At 37.0% G+C, this 18580-nt stretch overlaps 2 protein-coding genes across 2 annotated transcripts; both read right to left on the bottom strand.

Moving 5' to 3' along the window:
* Positions 1 to 3904: 3904 nt before the first annotated feature.
* Positions 3905 to 17963, bottom strand: LOC121883735 (adhesion G protein-coupled receptor E2-like). The gene is made up of 21 exons (XM_042392197.1): positions 17874 to 17963; positions 14468 to 14599; positions 13810 to 13956; positions 13590 to 13715; positions 13263 to 13406; positions 11660 to 11806; positions 11392 to 11538; positions 11269 to 11306; positions 11009 to 11089; positions 10794 to 10823; positions 10538 to 10700; positions 10347 to 10460; positions 10094 to 10269; positions 9792 to 9986; positions 9306 to 9509; positions 8906 to 9147; positions 8736 to 8802; positions 7819 to 7910; positions 7199 to 7358; positions 6873 to 6935; positions 3905 to 6535 (listed from the first exon to the last, which is right to left on the bottom strand). Exons 1-21 carry the CDS (start codon positions 17887 to 17889, stop codon positions 6455 to 6457), a joined length of 2565 nt encoding a protein of 854 aa, XP_042248131.1. The 5' UTR covers positions 17890 to 17963; the 3' UTR covers positions 3905 to 6454.
* Positions 15020 to 17097, bottom strand: LOC121883760 (oncoprotein-induced transcript 3 protein-like). Its single transcript, XM_042392238.1, has 3 exons — positions 16644 to 17097; positions 16229 to 16267; positions 15020 to 16085 (listed from the first exon to the last, which is right to left on the bottom strand). Exons 1-3 carry the CDS (start codon positions 16675 to 16677, stop codon positions 15709 to 15711), a joined length of 450 nt encoding a protein of 149 aa, XP_042248172.1. The 5' UTR covers positions 16678 to 17097; the 3' UTR covers positions 15020 to 15708.
* Positions 17964 to 18580: the final 617 nt, after the last annotated feature.

Raw genomic sequence — 18580 nt, 5'->3', positions numbered from 1 at the left:
CATTCCTTTCTCATTCAACTTGACAGTGCTCCCTCCTGTTATGTCACTTCCGGTTTAGCCTTTTTAGATGCGGAAGTAAAACTCTCACAAAAACAACTCCAGAAGTTGCTGTAATGAGTACATATATATATATATATATATATATATATATATATAAATGTAGTCCCAACATTATTTTCATACACATTGATTCACTAGGGTCTCCAACCTGCAATCTGCTCTTTAACTTTTCTTTTCATGCTACTGTTAGCTAGCTAGCTAATTTTAACAAGCCTAACTTAGGATACATTAGCTAGCTACATTTACGGTTTGTTGCTAGATAGGCTAGACTCTTTTTAGCTATTTCAGAATGATTTGGTCTTTTAATCAAGTAACTTAAATTTTGTGACAGAATACTTTTTATTTCAGAGTGATTTTGTTAATTTAATCAAGTTGCTAACTGCAGTGTAGCAGAGTTGGAATGCTTCCACTTGCCATCACCATTATACCCCATTTTATTTTATTTTATTTTTTACAAAGTATTTTTACTGTGTCATTGAACATTCTTTGCAATTATACACTGGGATTTGTTTTTCTGTATTTATTAATTTTATGCATTGGCGCTCCCTCATGGAGCCCATACGGACTTGAGTCTTGCAACCCAGGGGTAGATCCCATGGATGTATGAAGAGAACTGGATACAGAGGCGGGGGCCCCATTCATTCCTATGAAAGTTGCTCAGTGGTGCATGAAGCCAAAAAAGTTCGACTTCGGTATAAAATTACCCGGATCTTCTGGGATAATTGGGCCCATAGAGCAAGCACGCTAGCGATTTTTACTAGCCGAGTTGGCTACTTCCGGTTTAGTCCTCTGGCTAACTTGAATAGGGATAAAACAATTCAATCGTGCAGCTCTTCTAGACTATCGACATGTGATTGGACCGAACAGATCAAATTCTGATAGTGAGAAGAGTTATTTCGCGGGGGTTGTGATGCTCAAAAAAATTATCCACTGATTTACAGACGTCTCTTTCACAATGTAAGTCTATGGGAAAAAGTCTTTTTGGGCCTACTAGCATCACATGACATTGTAATTACAGTTTGGCTGCTATGTCAAATTGGCTTCAAAGCCCGGCATTGTTCCTGGGGGCTTGGTAGCTCTTACTATTGTATTTAAATGTCCTTTTATGTGTTTCTTTTGCACTTTGTCTTAATGCTTTCAATGTTTAATGTTAAGCACTTAGAATTGCTTTGTTGAAATCTGATATAAAAATATACTTGCCTTCTCATGTGGGTGAACATTTATTTTTTAACAACTTGAACAGACAGAGCAGAGCATTTTTTAAATTAACTATTTATACATAAAATTCATTTTTTTGCTAGGAGGCGCTCCAACCCTAGCAGCCATCTCTCTGTCTCTCCTCTCCTCCCTCTCCCTTATCTCTTTAAAAAAAACACTCCCCCCTCTCCACAGCCTCTCTGTGTCTCCTCTCCTCCCTTTCTAGATCTTCACGCCTTCTCCTTTCCTCCCTGTCCGCTGCCTCTCTGGCTCTGGCCTCCTCTCTCTTCGCCTCCATCTCTCTCATCTCCATCTCATATATCTCCTCCTTCTCCTGAAGCTCCTTCAATGCCTCCACAACATCCACCCGCCACCTTTTTGGGGTGGATGTTGTCGAGATGTCCTGTTCTGGGGTCACCACAGTTGTGGTTCAACCACCACCGCATCCTGGGAGGATGAGGCAATGAGGACAGGCAGTGTTACCAACGGCCTGCCCCCATTTGCCTCATCCATCAAAGTGTACCACTTCCAAGATGCGGCAGTGGTCTCATCCCCCTCTGTGCTGACCCTAGTTTTGGGACACTTCAGATCCTATGGAGGAAGGACAGCAAAAAAACAGAAAAACGCTACAGTTTTAAATCAAACATTTAAAATGTCATTCCTTGCACATTCCTTACAGTATTTAGCGTTTCCCCTATGTTTTTTGTTCAACAGCAGTGCTGTTGTGTTTTATAGAAATAGTAAATAGGATAAAATGTATGACAAAAATGTAAAATGTAGGCTAAGTGATATAAAATCATCCTCTGTTGATTTGTGTTATGAGCACTGTATACTGAGTGTGCATCAAACATCATGAATAATAAACTGTGTGAAATTTCAACAGTATTGGTGGTCCACCACTGCTGTTGAATGCATAACGGGGAAACACGGGTATTACATTTTCTGGGGTTATTAACTACTTGCACCAGCAAAAACTAAAATAATAATATAGAGTAAATGCTAGACTAAGTGCTTGCTCATAGGGGAATCGTTGGGTCTCTCTAAATTAAAGAGTATGGTCTAGACCTGCTCTATGTGAAAAGTGCCCTGAGATGACTTTTGTTATGATTTGGCGCTAAATAAATAAAATTTAATTGAATATGAAATTTTAAAAATTAAATATGAAAGTCTACACATAGCTGGAGTAAGATGAATGCACTGACATATTTTAAAGTTACCTCTTCATCAACTCAAAGAATAATTGACAACTTTTCGCATCCTTAAGGCTGATTATCTCTAAAGGATAGTGATGTGTGAAATAGTGAGAAGACAGCCAACCAACCTTATATTTTTGCTTCAAGTTCCCTTCCTTTTTTCGCAATGAACGCCCTGATTGAAACACAATTTCACAATGTGGGAAAGGTTTCATACAGTGTATAATGTATTACTCGTATCCATTCACTGCTGCGTTACACCTCCCCGTGAACAGGGAGGCGTTGGCAACCCACCACAAGATCAGGGACCTCGTGTCTTCATCCATCCCTAGTGAGACCAGAATATATATAGACATCAAATCAAAACAGAAACACAAAACTTGAAATATACTGCCGATACACCGTGTCCATAGCTGACACTGGCTCTCACTGGCTATCTGCCGAGCTAATGCTAGCTTCCGCATTTTGCAAATATTTACAACTTACCAAGCCTCTGACCACACATCTAATACTAGAATCCTTTACATGAGTGAAAACTACAATTTATCACACATATGCTCTACACATACACCACGACATCAAAATGTGCAGCTGTTAGCTAGTTAGCAAGCTAGTATTAGCATTCGCATTATCGTTTGCGGTATTAAATCATTACAGACTGCTAAATTAAGCCAATAAACATTTACTTACATTTGTATAATACATAGAGATCCCTCACTATTGCTTGTATATATGAGTGAAGGAATATTCTTGATAATCCATTAGATTTTTTTTTTTTTTTTTGTCATTTATGCAAGTCACTGTAATGTTTACCTCAGCATTCATTGACGGAATGATTTTGAGAAAACTGTGAAGGGTGAAATTTAAAATATAAAAGCACGCTGGCATGTAGGTAGAATGAATAGAATAGTTTTGAATCACAGAGTGCCTCCATGGAGCCTGACACAAAAAGGGCTTCATTTGTCAGATTACAATTTAAAAGTATGTAGCCATGACATGAAACTAAAAAAAACACTATTGTGATCATTTATCCATTAACCAGCATACTTAGTCCAGTGGATTTGGTCTACAGGAAATGTTAGCAGGATAACCATTTCAGGTACAGTGAGCAGCCCCCTCTGTCTATGAGGATAAAATCATCAGTGCCTGAGAATTCTTATTAAAACACAACTCCGAGAGCTTTGTTCCGAAATAAAAAAGGAAAATTATTCTTATTTTCAATTAAATGAAAAAAAATGTGGGTGGGGTGGGGGGTTCCTTTATGGGGACCTTATTACACATGACATCACTGTGTGTATCATAGAGGTTAGTCAACAATAGCCAGAAAATTTGAAATCGTAACATTTTTTTCTCTTTTTATTCCTCACAGTAATGGCAGACAGCTATTCAAAAAGCAGTCATTATGCACAAAACATCAGATGTCAGTAGAGATACAAGAAAAAAAATAGTCACAGAATAATAATAATAATAATACTTTAATAATAGTAATAAGACTAGAGAATGATTGTTTGAATTAATAACATCTCTGCAAGTGGTCAAAGAAAGTAAAGATATGATGATTAGAAACATATTTGTAAATCATCACAAAGAAATGTAATCCAGGACAAAATACGTTTCTGTCGAAACATATTTGAGAATGCTGTTTAGTTGTGTGGGAATTTAATTTTGAGGAGACAGGGTTGCTTTTATATCTACTCCACTCAAAAGTGGACTTGTGCATAGCCAAGTGTGGTTAAGCGTGTGGATTAAGGCCAAGTTGCAGTTGATGAAGCAGTGGAAGAGAAGAGAGGACATTATTATTTCCTCTCTTTGCTCAAATTTCCACAGGGGATTTCAGCAGCTTCTGTAATCTGCGACCTCAGCCACTCCACTGTAGTTCTATTTGATAATTGGTCAGTCCTCGTTATCTTCTAAAGTGGGTAAGACTGAGAAGTGTCATACAGGCTTTTCAGCCACCAGCTATTTCCCATGGTTACTCCTCTATTTTGTCAACTGTGCCACAGGCCATCCTGAAATTGTACAAGAACTTATAATAGATAATGAGGATGCAGCAACTGTCCTGATGAAATATCTTCTCCACCCTTCTTAGACATTTCCTCTTTATCATCATTACTGCAAAAAAATCACTCTGTACCACAACTAGCATGGCTACAAATTATAATACATTTTTACCATCACAAAGACATAAGAATTTCAGAGGGACATAAGGGTACAGGTCAAAAGGAAACACTGGATTTCACACTTAACCCAATATTATTTGAATTATCTTTAAAAAATCACACTGCTTCCTATCTGTGGCATTGTATGTGATTACACGCTGCAGCCTTGAAGCAGACCTATGCATTGCAACAGCTTCAGATCATGCAAGCTTAAGCACTGCAAAAAAGTGTTGTCTGTATCTGAAATATAAACACACTTTACAGACAAATTGAAATATGACGTTACAATTCTAAGAATAAACAATGATGCACATTTATTTGTGTTGTTCCACATTTCTGATGTGCAGTTGGTAATCCCACTTAAATAATCAATACATTTTTTCACTCAGATCAAATTCTGTTTTGACTTTTTACATATTGTCTAATCCCACCACGATTCCATCAATAATATTACATTTGCTGTTCTTAACCTCTGGTGCAAACAATACCATGAGCAGAGATATCTATCTTTTTTTTTAATAATTTATGAGAACAGGCAAAGAACAACAGAAATGCAGATGTCAGCAATAGAAATTCCAGAGAAAAACTTTTCAATTTGCCAATACTGCCACAGTGATATAGAGAAATGTGCATCATCCCTGTAAAAATAAACTCTTAAAGTAAACAGATCTATGATTCCAAGGACAAAATGATGCTAAAAAGGAAAGTGACTCTGTCAGGAGTGGAGTGCACATCAGTGTTGTCTTGTAAAGATGATAAATAACCCCACATTACAGGAAGGGAATGAGGAGTGATGCAGATATAACATCTAACATTTCATACAGTACATTGCATTCATGTCTGAAAACAACCTCTTTGAAGTACATAGAGACTCCTGGCTGTTTTTTTTCTGCCACCAATTCAAGTTTTATACACTTTTGTGCCCCCTGTTTGTTTCTCTGAATTATTGTTTGAGGAAAACATAGCATAAATACACACAATGTAAATGAGAGAAAGTATGCTTGACGTTTCCCCATCCTTAAAATTTGTCTTGTAAAGTTAGACACACCTTCAAGTGCCCTAACTCTCATGTAAATAGAATACAAATGGAAAGATAGAAGAAACAACTTGACATGAATGTTTTACCTTGTGGTAAGTTTGTTGTTTTAGACAGTGACTGACTGAGGATGTGAACAGTGACATGTTTGTAGAAGCTCCCACACCCAAACAAATGAATTAGATGGTAAAATGGTGACAATTTCCACAAGTCTTCCTTGTGTTTCATAACACTGTGAAGACTTCTAATATTATGGGCCTCGTTGTATAAATATTCCGGATGATACTGTGTAAAAAAATAGTTTTGAACTGTTAATGTCTTGTGTAAGCCCTGATGTGTGCTACATTAATCCGTTATTAATCAGTAATTTACTGAAGGTTACAAGGACAGTGTAGAGATTATGAGAAACCACCAGATTTTTAAAAGCTTTCAAATACACTAGTAAGAGTTTCTAACTTGTGAAATGCTACAGCTACATCAGCTGTATCTCAAATGTATTCAGCAAAATAATATGAATTAATGGCATTAATACAACATGAATTGTATTATATTACAAGTATAACCTAAATAAACTTGACTACTAGTTAATTTAAAACATTTTAGTTTATAACGTTACAAGTCTTTGGCCAACTATAGCAATAAGAGAGATATAATGATACATCTTACGTGTAGACATTTATATTTGAAATACAGGTCACCTTTTGCATTCATGTAACTGGAATTTATGAACATAAATCATAGATTGAAGTAGATGATTTTGTCTCTGTTCTGTCTCTCTTCTCCCTTGTTCTCTGTTCACTTCATCATGATTACTCATCATCCTTTCTCCCCTGATCCGTTTGTTCCTCAGGCTTGTCCAAGTCCTCAGAGACTGATGGCGCATCTTTCTCCTGAAATAAATGATCATAAACAGTATATGTGTTGTTGAAATGGATATACAGGGTTAAGACAAACAATAACATATAAAACAGGACCCTGAATTAAAATTGTATTCAATAAATCATGAATACATTAATATATGTGTGTTGTGGTTAAATTCTGCACTGTTTACATCAGTCTGCAGCGTTGGGGATAGCTCCTCCATATCACATACAAAATCAGTTGAAAGAGTTATTTGAGATGTACAGTAAGAGATGAAACTCTTCAGTAATACAGTTTTTCTTTAATGACTGAACTTGAGATGTATAATATTTATTGAGATAATTTGTTGTATATCCTGGGACTCACCACCACCACAGCGCTGTCCTTTCCACAAGAGCATGTCAGCCATCTTTTGTACTCCTCTCGCACCTGGAACACACAAATCAACAATTCAGGAGGAAGAGGAGATGTAATTGTAGGCATTTTAATAAGGTAATTGAACTTTCTTGTGGAAAAAAACTCTATCACACAAATTATTATTCATAGCCAAGTAAACATGTCTGGAGGGGATCTTGGATCTTTATTGTTCAGTTCATATTCTCCTCATATTTAGTTGTTGATACTAGGCTAGTTATTGGACTTTTGCAGGAAGGCAAGATATAGAAAAGAAGAGTGATGGAGCTAAAGATTACCTCTTTGTTGAGCAGACAGTGTACGATGAAAAGGAAGGTTCCCTGCTGGGAATTCATGAGAATGAAGAGGACGTGGAAGAAAAGGTTCGTCTTGTACAGGCCTATAATCCAGGTACAACCCAGTATGACAAACTGGGCCAGGATTTTGAACACAATCAACCTGTAAACAATCATAATTTTATGTGTTTTTATCTTAAGAATATATACTTTTTAAACATAGATATCTATTCAGCAAAGTCTCCTTTTAACACTTATTAACACTCAAAAACAATGTGACAAAAAATTTAACAAATAACGCTATATAGTATTAGTAGTATAGAATAAGTAGTATACACTACTTTTCACTCTTGGTGTCAGTTTGAAGAGGATCAAAATTATGTATCTGTATGTAGAATATAATATGACCAATATCATATGCATTCAAATGAACATTATGTAGTAAACTCAGTGATATACAGCACATGTATTGTTATATGTGCATTATAAATTGTCACCTTCAACTTTCCACCAAGCAATTAGTAGGAAATACATCACTGCTATTGGAAGAATCAAACTGGATAATCCAAACACAAATTTCATATTTTTCATTTAAATGCAAAGACAATCTTGAGCACTCATACCTGGTGTCTTTGGATTGAGAAATATCACTTTTCATATTGGCCAAAGTGGGTCTCAGACTCCATAATGTTGCACAGAATACCATCCAATTAAGCTTTAAGAAAATAAAAGACACAGAGGCAGAGCTGAGATGGAAAAGAATATTTCATAAATTACATATTTCATAAAACATAATTTTGTTCTAGTTGTATGAGGTGTTTATAACTGATGTAAGACCAGAGAGTATAATGTGTCTTCATGTGAACTTTTTTGATATGAGTTGAAGCTAAGGATGAAGACCCACTGGAAGGGAGCTAATCCCGCAAAAGAGCCTTTGGGCACGTCAATGCTCTGGAAGAGTGCTTGTTAGCAAACATTGTGTAAATAAGCGATTTTATTCAATAATTCACATGACTTTGTGCCATGCAGCATACCAATTTTGTCTGTATTGCAATGTTGGCATTGTGAGTACAAAAGAGGAATTTCAGAAACTACATTTCTCCTGTACAGAATTGTATCCACTGCTGGTAAGAACTAAACTAAACACACCACTGCAGCACTTCCAGGTGATTTTTCACCCTAATTTGCATAAAGTTTCCTTTTTTTCAACCCCTCCCTTTTTTAGTGTCACTGGTCAGTTCCCCCATCTCCTGCTATCCCACAATGCTTTGACAGGTGAATGGAATAGAAAATTAGGGGCAAATTTGCAATGCACCATGTTCAGTGGGTCGTCATGGTAAAGCATTACACATTGTATCGTCTTCAACATGCCCAACAAAGATCTTTTGGAAAAAGTTAGTCTCAAAGTCCATGTTGGATTGTATTTCTGGGTTTTGTGTTGGCTAAAAATTGTTCAGACAAGCTAAAGTTTAAGAAAATCCATCTGCTCTAATTGTACTGAAAAATATAGCATGCAATTAACAATATGCAATATACTCACTCCAATGACAACAATCACAGGGCCTGTTAAAGCCCAATTGAAATTGCGACGTCTCGAAAGCAAGCACCTGCAACATAACCAAAATAATAAGCAATAATTTCAACCTAGTTGCAAATCAGACATACAGAGGAATATGAATGAGAGCATGTATTACTGTTTGTCCTACTCACACCCCTGCCTCAGTGGCACCATATCCATCAGAGTACACCAATGCAGAAATACCCACAATCACAAATGGAACACCGTAGCCAATCAGATAGAGAAGCGGTTTGGGGAGACCATCTCTCTGGATGACCTGCACCTTGGAGAGCCTTCGGACCAGCAGATAAAGCTGTACAGCCTCCAGCTGCATCCACACAAAACTTGCAATAAGTAAGAAGTGGAGAAGTCCTGCCATGACAGTGCAGGCCAGCTGTGGAGATACATAAGGAGTATCTTAAAAATACTATCAAATGTTTCCTCCTTGCTTTTAAGTTTTTTGTTCCATGCAGAGAATGGTTAACTTCCTTTTTGTCACTTTTAAAACATGTTATGGCCCATGAGGTATTCTGCATCTTAGTGTTACTGTACCTCATGTTCAACATATCTGTCACTCCACAGCAGCAGCAGATGGGACAAGGAGAGGCTGAGGCAGAGGTGAAGACGGGCTGTGTTGTTGATCTTGGCGTTCCAGCTACAAAGGAGGAAGGTGAGGATGGCCAAAGCAAAGAAGAAAAGTCCGACAATCACACACATTCGGTTTAGCCATTCCAAGAAAGGTTCCTCTGGTGGAGGCTGAGAAAGCAAAAGACAAAAGAGAGCAACGTGTAGATTGGACACAGACACTAGAAGATTTGAATGCTCATTTAAACCAGATGTTTAATCTGACATCTTATTTTAAGTCCATCCTACCTTAGCCCCACTTTTCAAATCATGTGATGTTAGCATAATGAAATCTGACAGGCAAACATATGCAAATATGTGAAGTCCAGTATGCATCATGTAACTCATCCTCAAATCAGTGTGTCCCTGACCTCAGAAACACACTTTTACCAAATACATAGAAATCTGATATACCTCCCCGATCTGCATGATGAGGGCAAAGGTAGAAAGGTGAGAGCAGCTGCACACTGTGTAGTTTTCATCAGAGTATGCAACCCAACAGCCCTCTACTGACCAACGCATTGCCTCTCCCTCTTTTCCTGCCTCTCCATTGTTCTCGCATTTGTCTTCCCAGTACACACAAGTCACTATTCCAGATTCAGGAACTTTCTGAGAAACCAAGAGAAACCGAAAATTTACATTTAATACATTTAAAGTTAGCTTCTTTATGGATTGATGGATGGATAGGTGTACAATCTTTGTTGATGCTGCTGCACCTTCTTGTGTTGGATGGTGAAGTTGACAGGCTCGGTGAGGTTGGTGTTGTGTATTGAGGGTAATATTACAGTGAAAACATCAGAGTACATCTCTGTCTTGTTTTCTGTTTTAAAGTATTGATGACTAAGAAGACTCTCCATCCCATTTAGTATCATAAAGGCAGCAGCTGCAGAACCTAAAATCAACAAACATGAATAAATAAAATTATTTATGTTTGTAATCACATTTTCTTTATAATCTAATCTCTCTCACCATTGTTGTTCTTGGCCAGAGACTGCAAGTTGATATCCATGGTCTGTCCTTTGGCAGACAGGGCGACACTGATGTCATCATGACTCCCTGGACCAATGGCATGTAGACTCAAATCTTGGAGATGGATAGGAATTAAAGTAAGTTTACTTTTATATTCACTGAGAATCCAAATGTAGGGGAACTTCTCTTACCCACTATTGAAGTCTGCATTGCTTTTGTGGTTTGGTTCTGAGTTGGTGACACCATTGCAGAAACTAGACGGTCTGAGATGCCCAGGATCACACTGCCAGTCTCCCCGTCTCCTTTACTACTAACTCTGATTGACTTGGCTATTGGTCCAGCACCAGACACTTGCTGCAAGAATTGAAGTCATTATAATGGATAAATAAACAGGCTATAAAAACTACACATCAGAAGGGTTAAAGAATTTTGTTGGGTGTTAAGTACCATAGATGCAGAAAAGCTGTTGGTCACCGTCTGCAAAACACAAAGAAGGACAGAGTGAAAAGCAAATGTAACTGCAGTGCCCTTAGCACAAGTCATTACATCACTAAAACAGTAAAAAAAAAAAAACAGTGTGATCTGTCTCTATGTTTAATAACATGAATATTAGATATTACTGAGAGCAAGCCATGATTTTAAAAAACAAAAGTTCTACATACTGCTTCTGGTAAGACAACACCTGTGTTGTTCTTAAGTTGTTGATCCATATTGTCAAGGAACGCTCTCTCTTTTGTCTGACCCTGCAATAAATGTGTATGTTGTATATTTGGTTATATTACTGCACTGTATGCTGATGATTTTTCACTTCTGTGTTGACAGCAAGGTACAGTCCAACTTTCTATAATCTGAAAAAATCACATTGTTTTGATTGCACAATAGAGAGATGACAGTTTAAATGGAATGTGTCAGCGGGGCTTACCTCTGTGGGTACTATTGCATCTAGAATATCTTGAACACCTAATAGAATATCAGCAAATATAGTACATTAATCCATTTAAATTGTCATTTTTCTTTAATTAATCTTTATACTTGATTTACTCACTTTGACAAAATGAGACACCCATCTTCCACAAGATTCCAGTTGAAGGGTAAAATCCATCAGGACAAGAGCAATAGAAGGTCCCCGGTACATTAGTACACACAGTCATTTTACCACATAAACCCGGTGTTTCGCTGCACTCGTCTATATCTGTAGAGGAGAGAGCACACACAGGCCAATGATTTTTATATTGGCCTATCTGTTCTTCCAGATATATGTAAATATATTAGAACCACTGTATGTCACACAGATGACAAGCAAGAGCAGGCACCTGTGCATGGGTTAGCAAGGCTGGCTATCACATGTGGGTTGTTCAACTGAAAACCGAGGAAGCAGGTACAGATGTAAGAGCCGAATGAATTTGTGCAGTTGGCATTAGGTCCACAAATGGTAGCATCTTCAACACACTCATCAACATCTGTAGAAATCCATAAATGAAAATTAGTCATAGACACTTTTTCAAAACATCACAAAAGTATGTTTGACCCCATTTAGCTACCTGTGATACTTCCTCTCACAGTGCACCTTTTAATCTGAGCTAGTTTTCCTTTGTTTTATGCTGCAGCCTGCCTTCTATTCAGCACCCTTTTCTATTCAAACTGCTAGCAGTGTGCATTTGGTGCACTCCATTTTGCCTTGTGAACATGCCATACTGGAGAGTGGATGACCTTTTTTAATAAAATGCAGGCGTTACATTAAATTTCCATTAGCTGAGGATCAAACAGTGGCATGTTGTGAGGCTGAAGATGTGGTAACACTACTTTTAGAAGGTGTATTGGACTAAGTAGCAGTGGAGCCGAATCCGAATACAGTATTCGGAAAAGCACAAATAGTGGGTTTTTATGAATATTTATTTCATACAAATATTATTTATATTAAATTACAAAAATAACAAAAATAATTTCTTTTTGGGAAGAAAAAAAAAACATGCCAAATAACAGCATGCAGGCTGGGACTTGTAGTGTAGCGAGGTTACATTGCTGTCTGTCCCTGTGTAACGTTTGTATAAATGGTTGCAGATCTGTCTGTTTAGCAAAGCTTAGGTTTAGTGAGTGGTCAGCGCAGATGTCTGTGGTGTGGGAGACTGGGGTTTGAGACCTGGTGTGGGAACCCATCTCTCAAAATAATTTACTGAAGAGCAATTACTTTAATATCCTAAAATTAGAAGTTTAGTAAAAACAAAAACTGGATTTTTTTTTCTTTTATTCTAATACAAATATAAATACAAATATTTTTACTGCATCAACAAATACAGATACAATACAAATACTCGGCTCTCTGCATATCTTTAGTACTAAGACCTAGGAGGGTAAATAATATAACACATTAAACATTAATCACTGTCTATTAGATGATACAATATGTAACCATAATTCTGTTTTAAGTTCATCTTTGCACAACTTCAAAGTCTTTCCAGTACAATAACTTTTAGGTATTTGGATTTAGCCATGCCATGCCATGAATATATATTAACTTTGTTTACTTCTGGCACAAGCCACAGAACTGAACTGGCACATGTACCATTTTCAGATGTGTCCACCCGGTACAAACCAGCACTGTGGAGGTTAGGTTTTGGAGTGCACCCTGTGATTCCTCTGACAGCCTCTCACTTCATCTAACGTAACTCTCTCCTGGTGTAACATAGATCGGAGCTTCCAATACCAGTCAAGACAGTGAAATTGTAGTTTTTCATTGTCTACTGGATACCTAAAACAATATTTCTTGCAAAGAATGTTGGCTATTTTGCTTCGATGTTTCCCTCTAAAATGTTTATTTGCTTCTCTCTCTCATACTGAATAAAATGTACCCAAAATGTCCAATGGTAAGAGACATTTCAACCTGCAGATTTGCTATACTGTTGTGTTTGCAAATACCAATACAGATGTTGGTCTCGCTGGGGTCTTTGGCTGGTACAGTTGGTGTGAAACCCAGTTGACATGCACAGCTATACACTCCAGGTGTATTGGTGCAGACAGAATCAGGACCACAGACAGTTGAGTTGAAACACTCATCGATATCTAAGGAGGGAACAGTTACTATAAATGACAATTTTCTGATTACACTAAAAATTGGTCTTTTAGCTGTTAGTACAGGTTTTGAATGTTAGATTATATTCAAATTCCGTCAAATTCCCACTTTGATACAAATGTATACCCAAAATTCAACCTGCTCATGGGAACCCAATTTGGTATAGTACAGACCTTGGCAAACAGAGGTTACATCAGGTACAAGGTGGTAGCCTTCATGGCATTCACACGTATAACTTCCTTTGTTGTTGTGACAGGTTGCATGATTACCACAGACATCGTCAATGCACTCATCAATATCTGTAAAGAGCAATTAACAACAGACTCATGTAAACACCTGCATAAATGTGATTACAACAAAGACAGAGAGAGACAGACATCTTTTAAGTGGTACCTGTACATTGGTTGGAATTTCCAGGCGGTAATGCTGGATTTGTTGCATTGTATCCAACCAGACAGGAACAGATGTATGATCCATTTGTGTTGGTACAACTGGAGTAAGAACCGCAAAGTCCTCCAGACTTCTGACACTCATCTATGTCTGTCAAGTGATAGGCAGGGCAGGATTTTAAAGAAGACAGTCCACTTTGAACAAACTGTGAAGGCTTGTAGCATATGCTATACATTTCTCCACAAAGTCCCTACTGTAATGCAGGTGTCTAGATGCCATAGATCTATTCTTATTTTGTTGAAAAACTATCTATGTCTGCTTTCTCCATAAAATACTGAAATTTAATTTTGTAAACTTCTGTAGCTTCCTAGACATTCTTGCTATTCTGATTGTTTGAAATTTACCATATCCCTGTTTGCAAGTTTTAAGTTTCTTACCTACAAATCGTTTATAAATATTTGCAAACTTCTTGTCTTGTTTTTTAGCTTGAAAGTCTAAAGCCAGCAACTGTCTCATATTGTTTGTTCAGCATTTAAAAGATTGTAATTGATACTAGCCACCACAACATGCCCAGTAGTGACTAATAATTCCCATTACACTACTTTGACTTTAATTCACACATTTTACTACTTAGTTTTAAGATGAAATAAAATGTACTTACCAATACAACCATATGAGTCTGCTGTGGGTAGGTGTTTTGGAGGGATTTCATACCCAGAAACACAAGTGCAGCCTCCATCAGTGTTACACTGCGCAAGTGGTCCACAGGAGTCTGATTTACACTTATGATGATCTAAACAGAGATAAAAAATTATGACAATGTAATTTTAAAAATGAGTTGTGCAATTCTCCAAGTACTGTTGTCATGTTTAAGTATGAGAAGTTAAAACAACTTTGGTATTGTATCATATGTGGGCCCAGATATGAGACATTTTATTTATCAGTTCTTTCCACCTATTCAAAGTAAAGCAATTATAATGACACATCTCGTAGAATGGTTGTGAAGGTGTTTAAAGTCACTGTCGGTATGTAAGAAAGTATTAACGACTGATCAGGTGACATGAATACAAAAATATTATTTATTGTAGCCATAGACAGTTGAAAATGCAGTTTAAATAACCCAGAAAAACTTTTTCATATACAAAACCATTAGAAATGAAATAGCTGTAAAATAAAAAAGAAAATTCACTGAGTGTCACACACACTGAGAAAACTACTTTTTGTATTATCACTAATTGAGCCATTAGATCCACTGAAAAATAAAAGCTACAAAGAGTCAAAGTTGAGGTGCATTTGCATTGCATTATATTACATGTATTTTACACTCTTTCTATAATAACTGCAAGCATTAGAGTAAGATTAAACTAAACAGTACAGCAATAATAATCACATTGACAAAATACTTGGTATGTGTACTTTGGTTAATTATCGTCTTAAAATTTCTGTTGAAACCAGAGCAGAAAACAGCCAAATAACTTCCTTACTAAACCCATACTAGCTTATCCCTGTTGTCTTCTGCCAACCACCACAGCTGTAAAACCTTGACTGGTGTCTCCACTAGTCTCACTGGGAGCTGTGGTCCTGAATCCGCTCTGATTCTCTGGTTCTAATATCTGTTGTCTTTAGCGCCAAATGCATTAACTAGCTATTTTGAAGCATTTGGTTGCTCCTGTTTTGGGGGATTTTAACTTCTTTTTCCTGAGCTTTTCAGCCCTAGCTTTGCCCCTCTGGCAGTGAAATTTCAAGTAACTTGCAGCATCTTCCAGGATGACGGGATGAGGTAAACACCATTGCCTGGGCCCCAACTATTGTGAAGGGTTTATCAGCTTAATTTGGGTAAGATACAATTTTAACAAGTTAGTGCACAAGATTACAACAGTTTAGGATTACAAGAGCTGGCTGCTACTCACAGGTCAAGTAACCCAGAGGAGTATATGGGTGATCTAATGGTTTGTACACATAGAATCCTCCAGGACACAGAGCCACACTCACTGAAAAACCTCTGTCAGCACAGTAACTAACATAAGCGTATGCAGTCCCTGTTGTTGGGGTCACCGACTCAGTAGATGGATATGAAAATGGAATATAAATCGAATAATGTGTGCCACCATGATTATTTGATATACAGCTTGAAACAACTCTGTCTCCACCGATCCCTGTGAAGCGCCACCAATGGTTAACAAGATTTTTGTCATCTTTAGGAAAGCCAGTGAAGGAAGTTGATGTAAAGTCTCGGTTGCGCCATGGTTCAGTTATGTTGGTGTATCCATCACAAGAACCTGCAATGAACACGGAAACAATAACATTAAATATAATTTGATGGTGATTTCACCCATTGCTAGTTTTTTGTTTGTTTGTTTGTTTGTTTTGTTTCTAGCTGTTTTTTTGTTGTTGTCTGTATATAAGTGGAAGTCATCCGTACCAGGAGGAAAATCACAAGTGACAGGGATGAAGAGTAAACCTAATGAAAAGAGACACAATGAAGCGTCAAGGAGATGTTGTCAGTGCCCTGAAAAACTTTGGAACTTTTCAAAACTTTGGTGATGTATTTTTCAACCCCAAATGAGAAGAATAGATTAATCATCTCAAAATATCAATTTAAAAAATTGTAGATTTAGAATAAATTTGAGAGGAACCTGCCAAGTTATATTACTTTTAAAGGTTCCTTGAAATATCAGTGATGTCTTTCTAAAATGAATATTAACACATTAATCATAAGAATATAATTTATTGATTGGAATTAAATCTTGTCAGAAGTAACAAACTAACTATACTACTTAACACAGTTAATACTTTTGGGGATACTTACATCTATATGAAAACATGAATTCACTCACCCAGGAGAAGTGACGAGGCACAGTAGTTCATCATGACGCGTCAAATCAGTTGTGACTCTCTCAGGTCTACATCGTCTAATTTGCACAGCATCCAAAAATTGTTTTTAAAAGCGCTAATGCAAATGAAAAAACAAACCCAATGCAAATTCACTGGTTCGTGGTGTTTAAGGCCTCTTTAATAACAGAGAAAAAGGAAATAGGAGAGGAGGAAAAAGAAACTGGCGGTTACTAAGCACCTCTATTATCAGCACTGCAATTGTGGTACAAAAGTTTAATAAACTGATGATGCTTCCTTTATTTTTGTGTAATTTTTTTGATTGTGTCACATCTGTATTGTACAAATAATGTTGGTACAGGTCTATTTTCTATGTAGTATCATGTAGTATCTTTTGGCATGTGTTCAAATGAATCAACTTCAAAGTTTTACTTTTTTACCACATTACTGCTTGTGGCATTCAGTTTATCCAAGTTGTTTTGTCATACTAAAGAGTTTGAGCATTGACCGTTCGGTCTTCATTTATGGCCACTCACCTGAGATGCAATCAACATACATTTTTGCACACGTTTACAATGTTTGCTATTTATTTTAAAGATATTTCCGCCCCATAATCTTAAAGTTGATAACAGCCTGTCAGCTCCTAACTGGTGGGAATGAATGAAATTCATCTACATCCATCCATCTACAGTGTAGCAACAATAAAATGGATCAGTAATGACGCTCACAGCCAACAACGCCAAATATAGCAACTCTCACAATTAGATTTAAACACATATCTGACTTTCTACTTTCAGTGTTCTCTAAGACTTGATTGATGAGGACACAAAACCACTTTCATACACAGAGTTTGTTGCACTTCAGTCTTACTGGGTAATCAATATACCCAATTTCCACAGATACAAACTGCCAAATCAGACACATAATGTCTGAAAGGTACAATGTTAAGACCTTTAATTAACATCATTGACATCCATATGGCCCTTATTGTAAGTAAGGAATTGAATCGAGGTTGTCAGAATTGTACTGACCCATCCATCACACCAAACACATACTTTACACCACATTATTTCACATGGCTTTCACTGTATTCAGTGCAACACCTGGGATGTCACTTTTGAAGATTATTGCATATGAATACATCATGCTTATTTCTCAAATTTTCATTAAATCGAGATTTATATGTTGAAAGGGAAATTAAAAACACAGGATTACAACAATTAATAACTACTCACAAGTCACGTATCCCATGTTGCTAGCTGGGTGACCTAATGGTTTGTGCACATAGAATCCTCCAGGACACAGAGCCAAACTCACTAAAAAAGTATTACCAGAACACCCATCACAATGACGATATGCAGTCTCTGTTGTTGGGGTCACCGACTCTGTAGTTGGATATGAAAATGGAATATAAATCATGTAGTTTGTGCCACCACGATTGTTTGATAAATAGCTTGAAACAACTCTGTCTCCACCGATCCCTATGAAGCGCCACCACTTTTTAAGAAGATTCTTATCATCTTTAGGAAAGCCAGTGAAGGAAGTTGATGTAAAGTCTCGGTTGCGCCATGGTTCAGTTATGTTGGTATATCCATTACAAGAACCTGCATGAAGGCAAATAATGGTAACAATTAATGGTTATTTCACCCTCAGTTACAAGCTTTTTGTGTGTTATCTGCAAGTAAACATCTTTCATACCAGGAGGGAAAGCACTAGTTACAGGGATGATGAGTAAACCTAAAAAACAAAACAGAGCCAATGGAGAGTTGTAGAAAATAAGAATAGCGTAGAGGTTAGCAATATCCTGAAAACAATTGCATCTCTACTTTTTTTAAATTTATACAGCTTACATTCTTTCTCCTCTAAAAATATCAGCAAAAGACAAACTTTTAAAAAATGTTGAAATGCAGATTTAGAGTAAATTTGAAAGACACAGAGTAAT

Source organism: Thunnus maccoyii, chromosome 18, assembly GCF_910596095.1.
Source record: "Thunnus maccoyii chromosome 18, fThuMac1.1, whole genome shotgun sequence".
Classification (NCBI taxonomy): Eukaryota; Metazoa; Chordata; class Actinopteri; order Scombriformes; family Scombridae; genus Thunnus; species Thunnus maccoyii.
This window is presented reverse-complemented; position numbering and strand designations above follow the sequence as displayed.

Excerpts from the sequence above, each read along its gene's own strand:
- LOC121883760 (XM_042392238.1), bottom strand. The coding sequence starts at position 16,677 with ATGATGAACTACTGTGCCTCGTCACTTCTCCTGG. Across the intron at positions 16,268-16,643 it reads TGCCTCGTCACTTCTCCTGG|GTTTACTCTTCATCCCTGTC; the intron begins GTGAGTGAATTC and ends TCTTTTCATTAG. Across the intron at positions 16,086-16,228 it reads CACTTGTGATTTTCCTCCTG|GTTCTTGTGATGGATACACC; the intron begins GTACGGATGACT and ends TGTTCATTGCAG.
- LOC121883735 (XM_042392197.1), bottom strand. Across the intron at positions 11,539-11,659 it reads CCTTGCTAACCCATGCACAG|ATATAGACGAGTGCAGCGAA; the intron begins GTGCCTGCTCTT and ends TCTCCTCTACAG. Across the intron at positions 10,824-11,008 it reads GTGTTGTCTTACCAGAAGCA|ACGGTGACCAACAGCTTTTC; the intron begins GTATGTAGAACT and ends TGTGTTTTGCAG.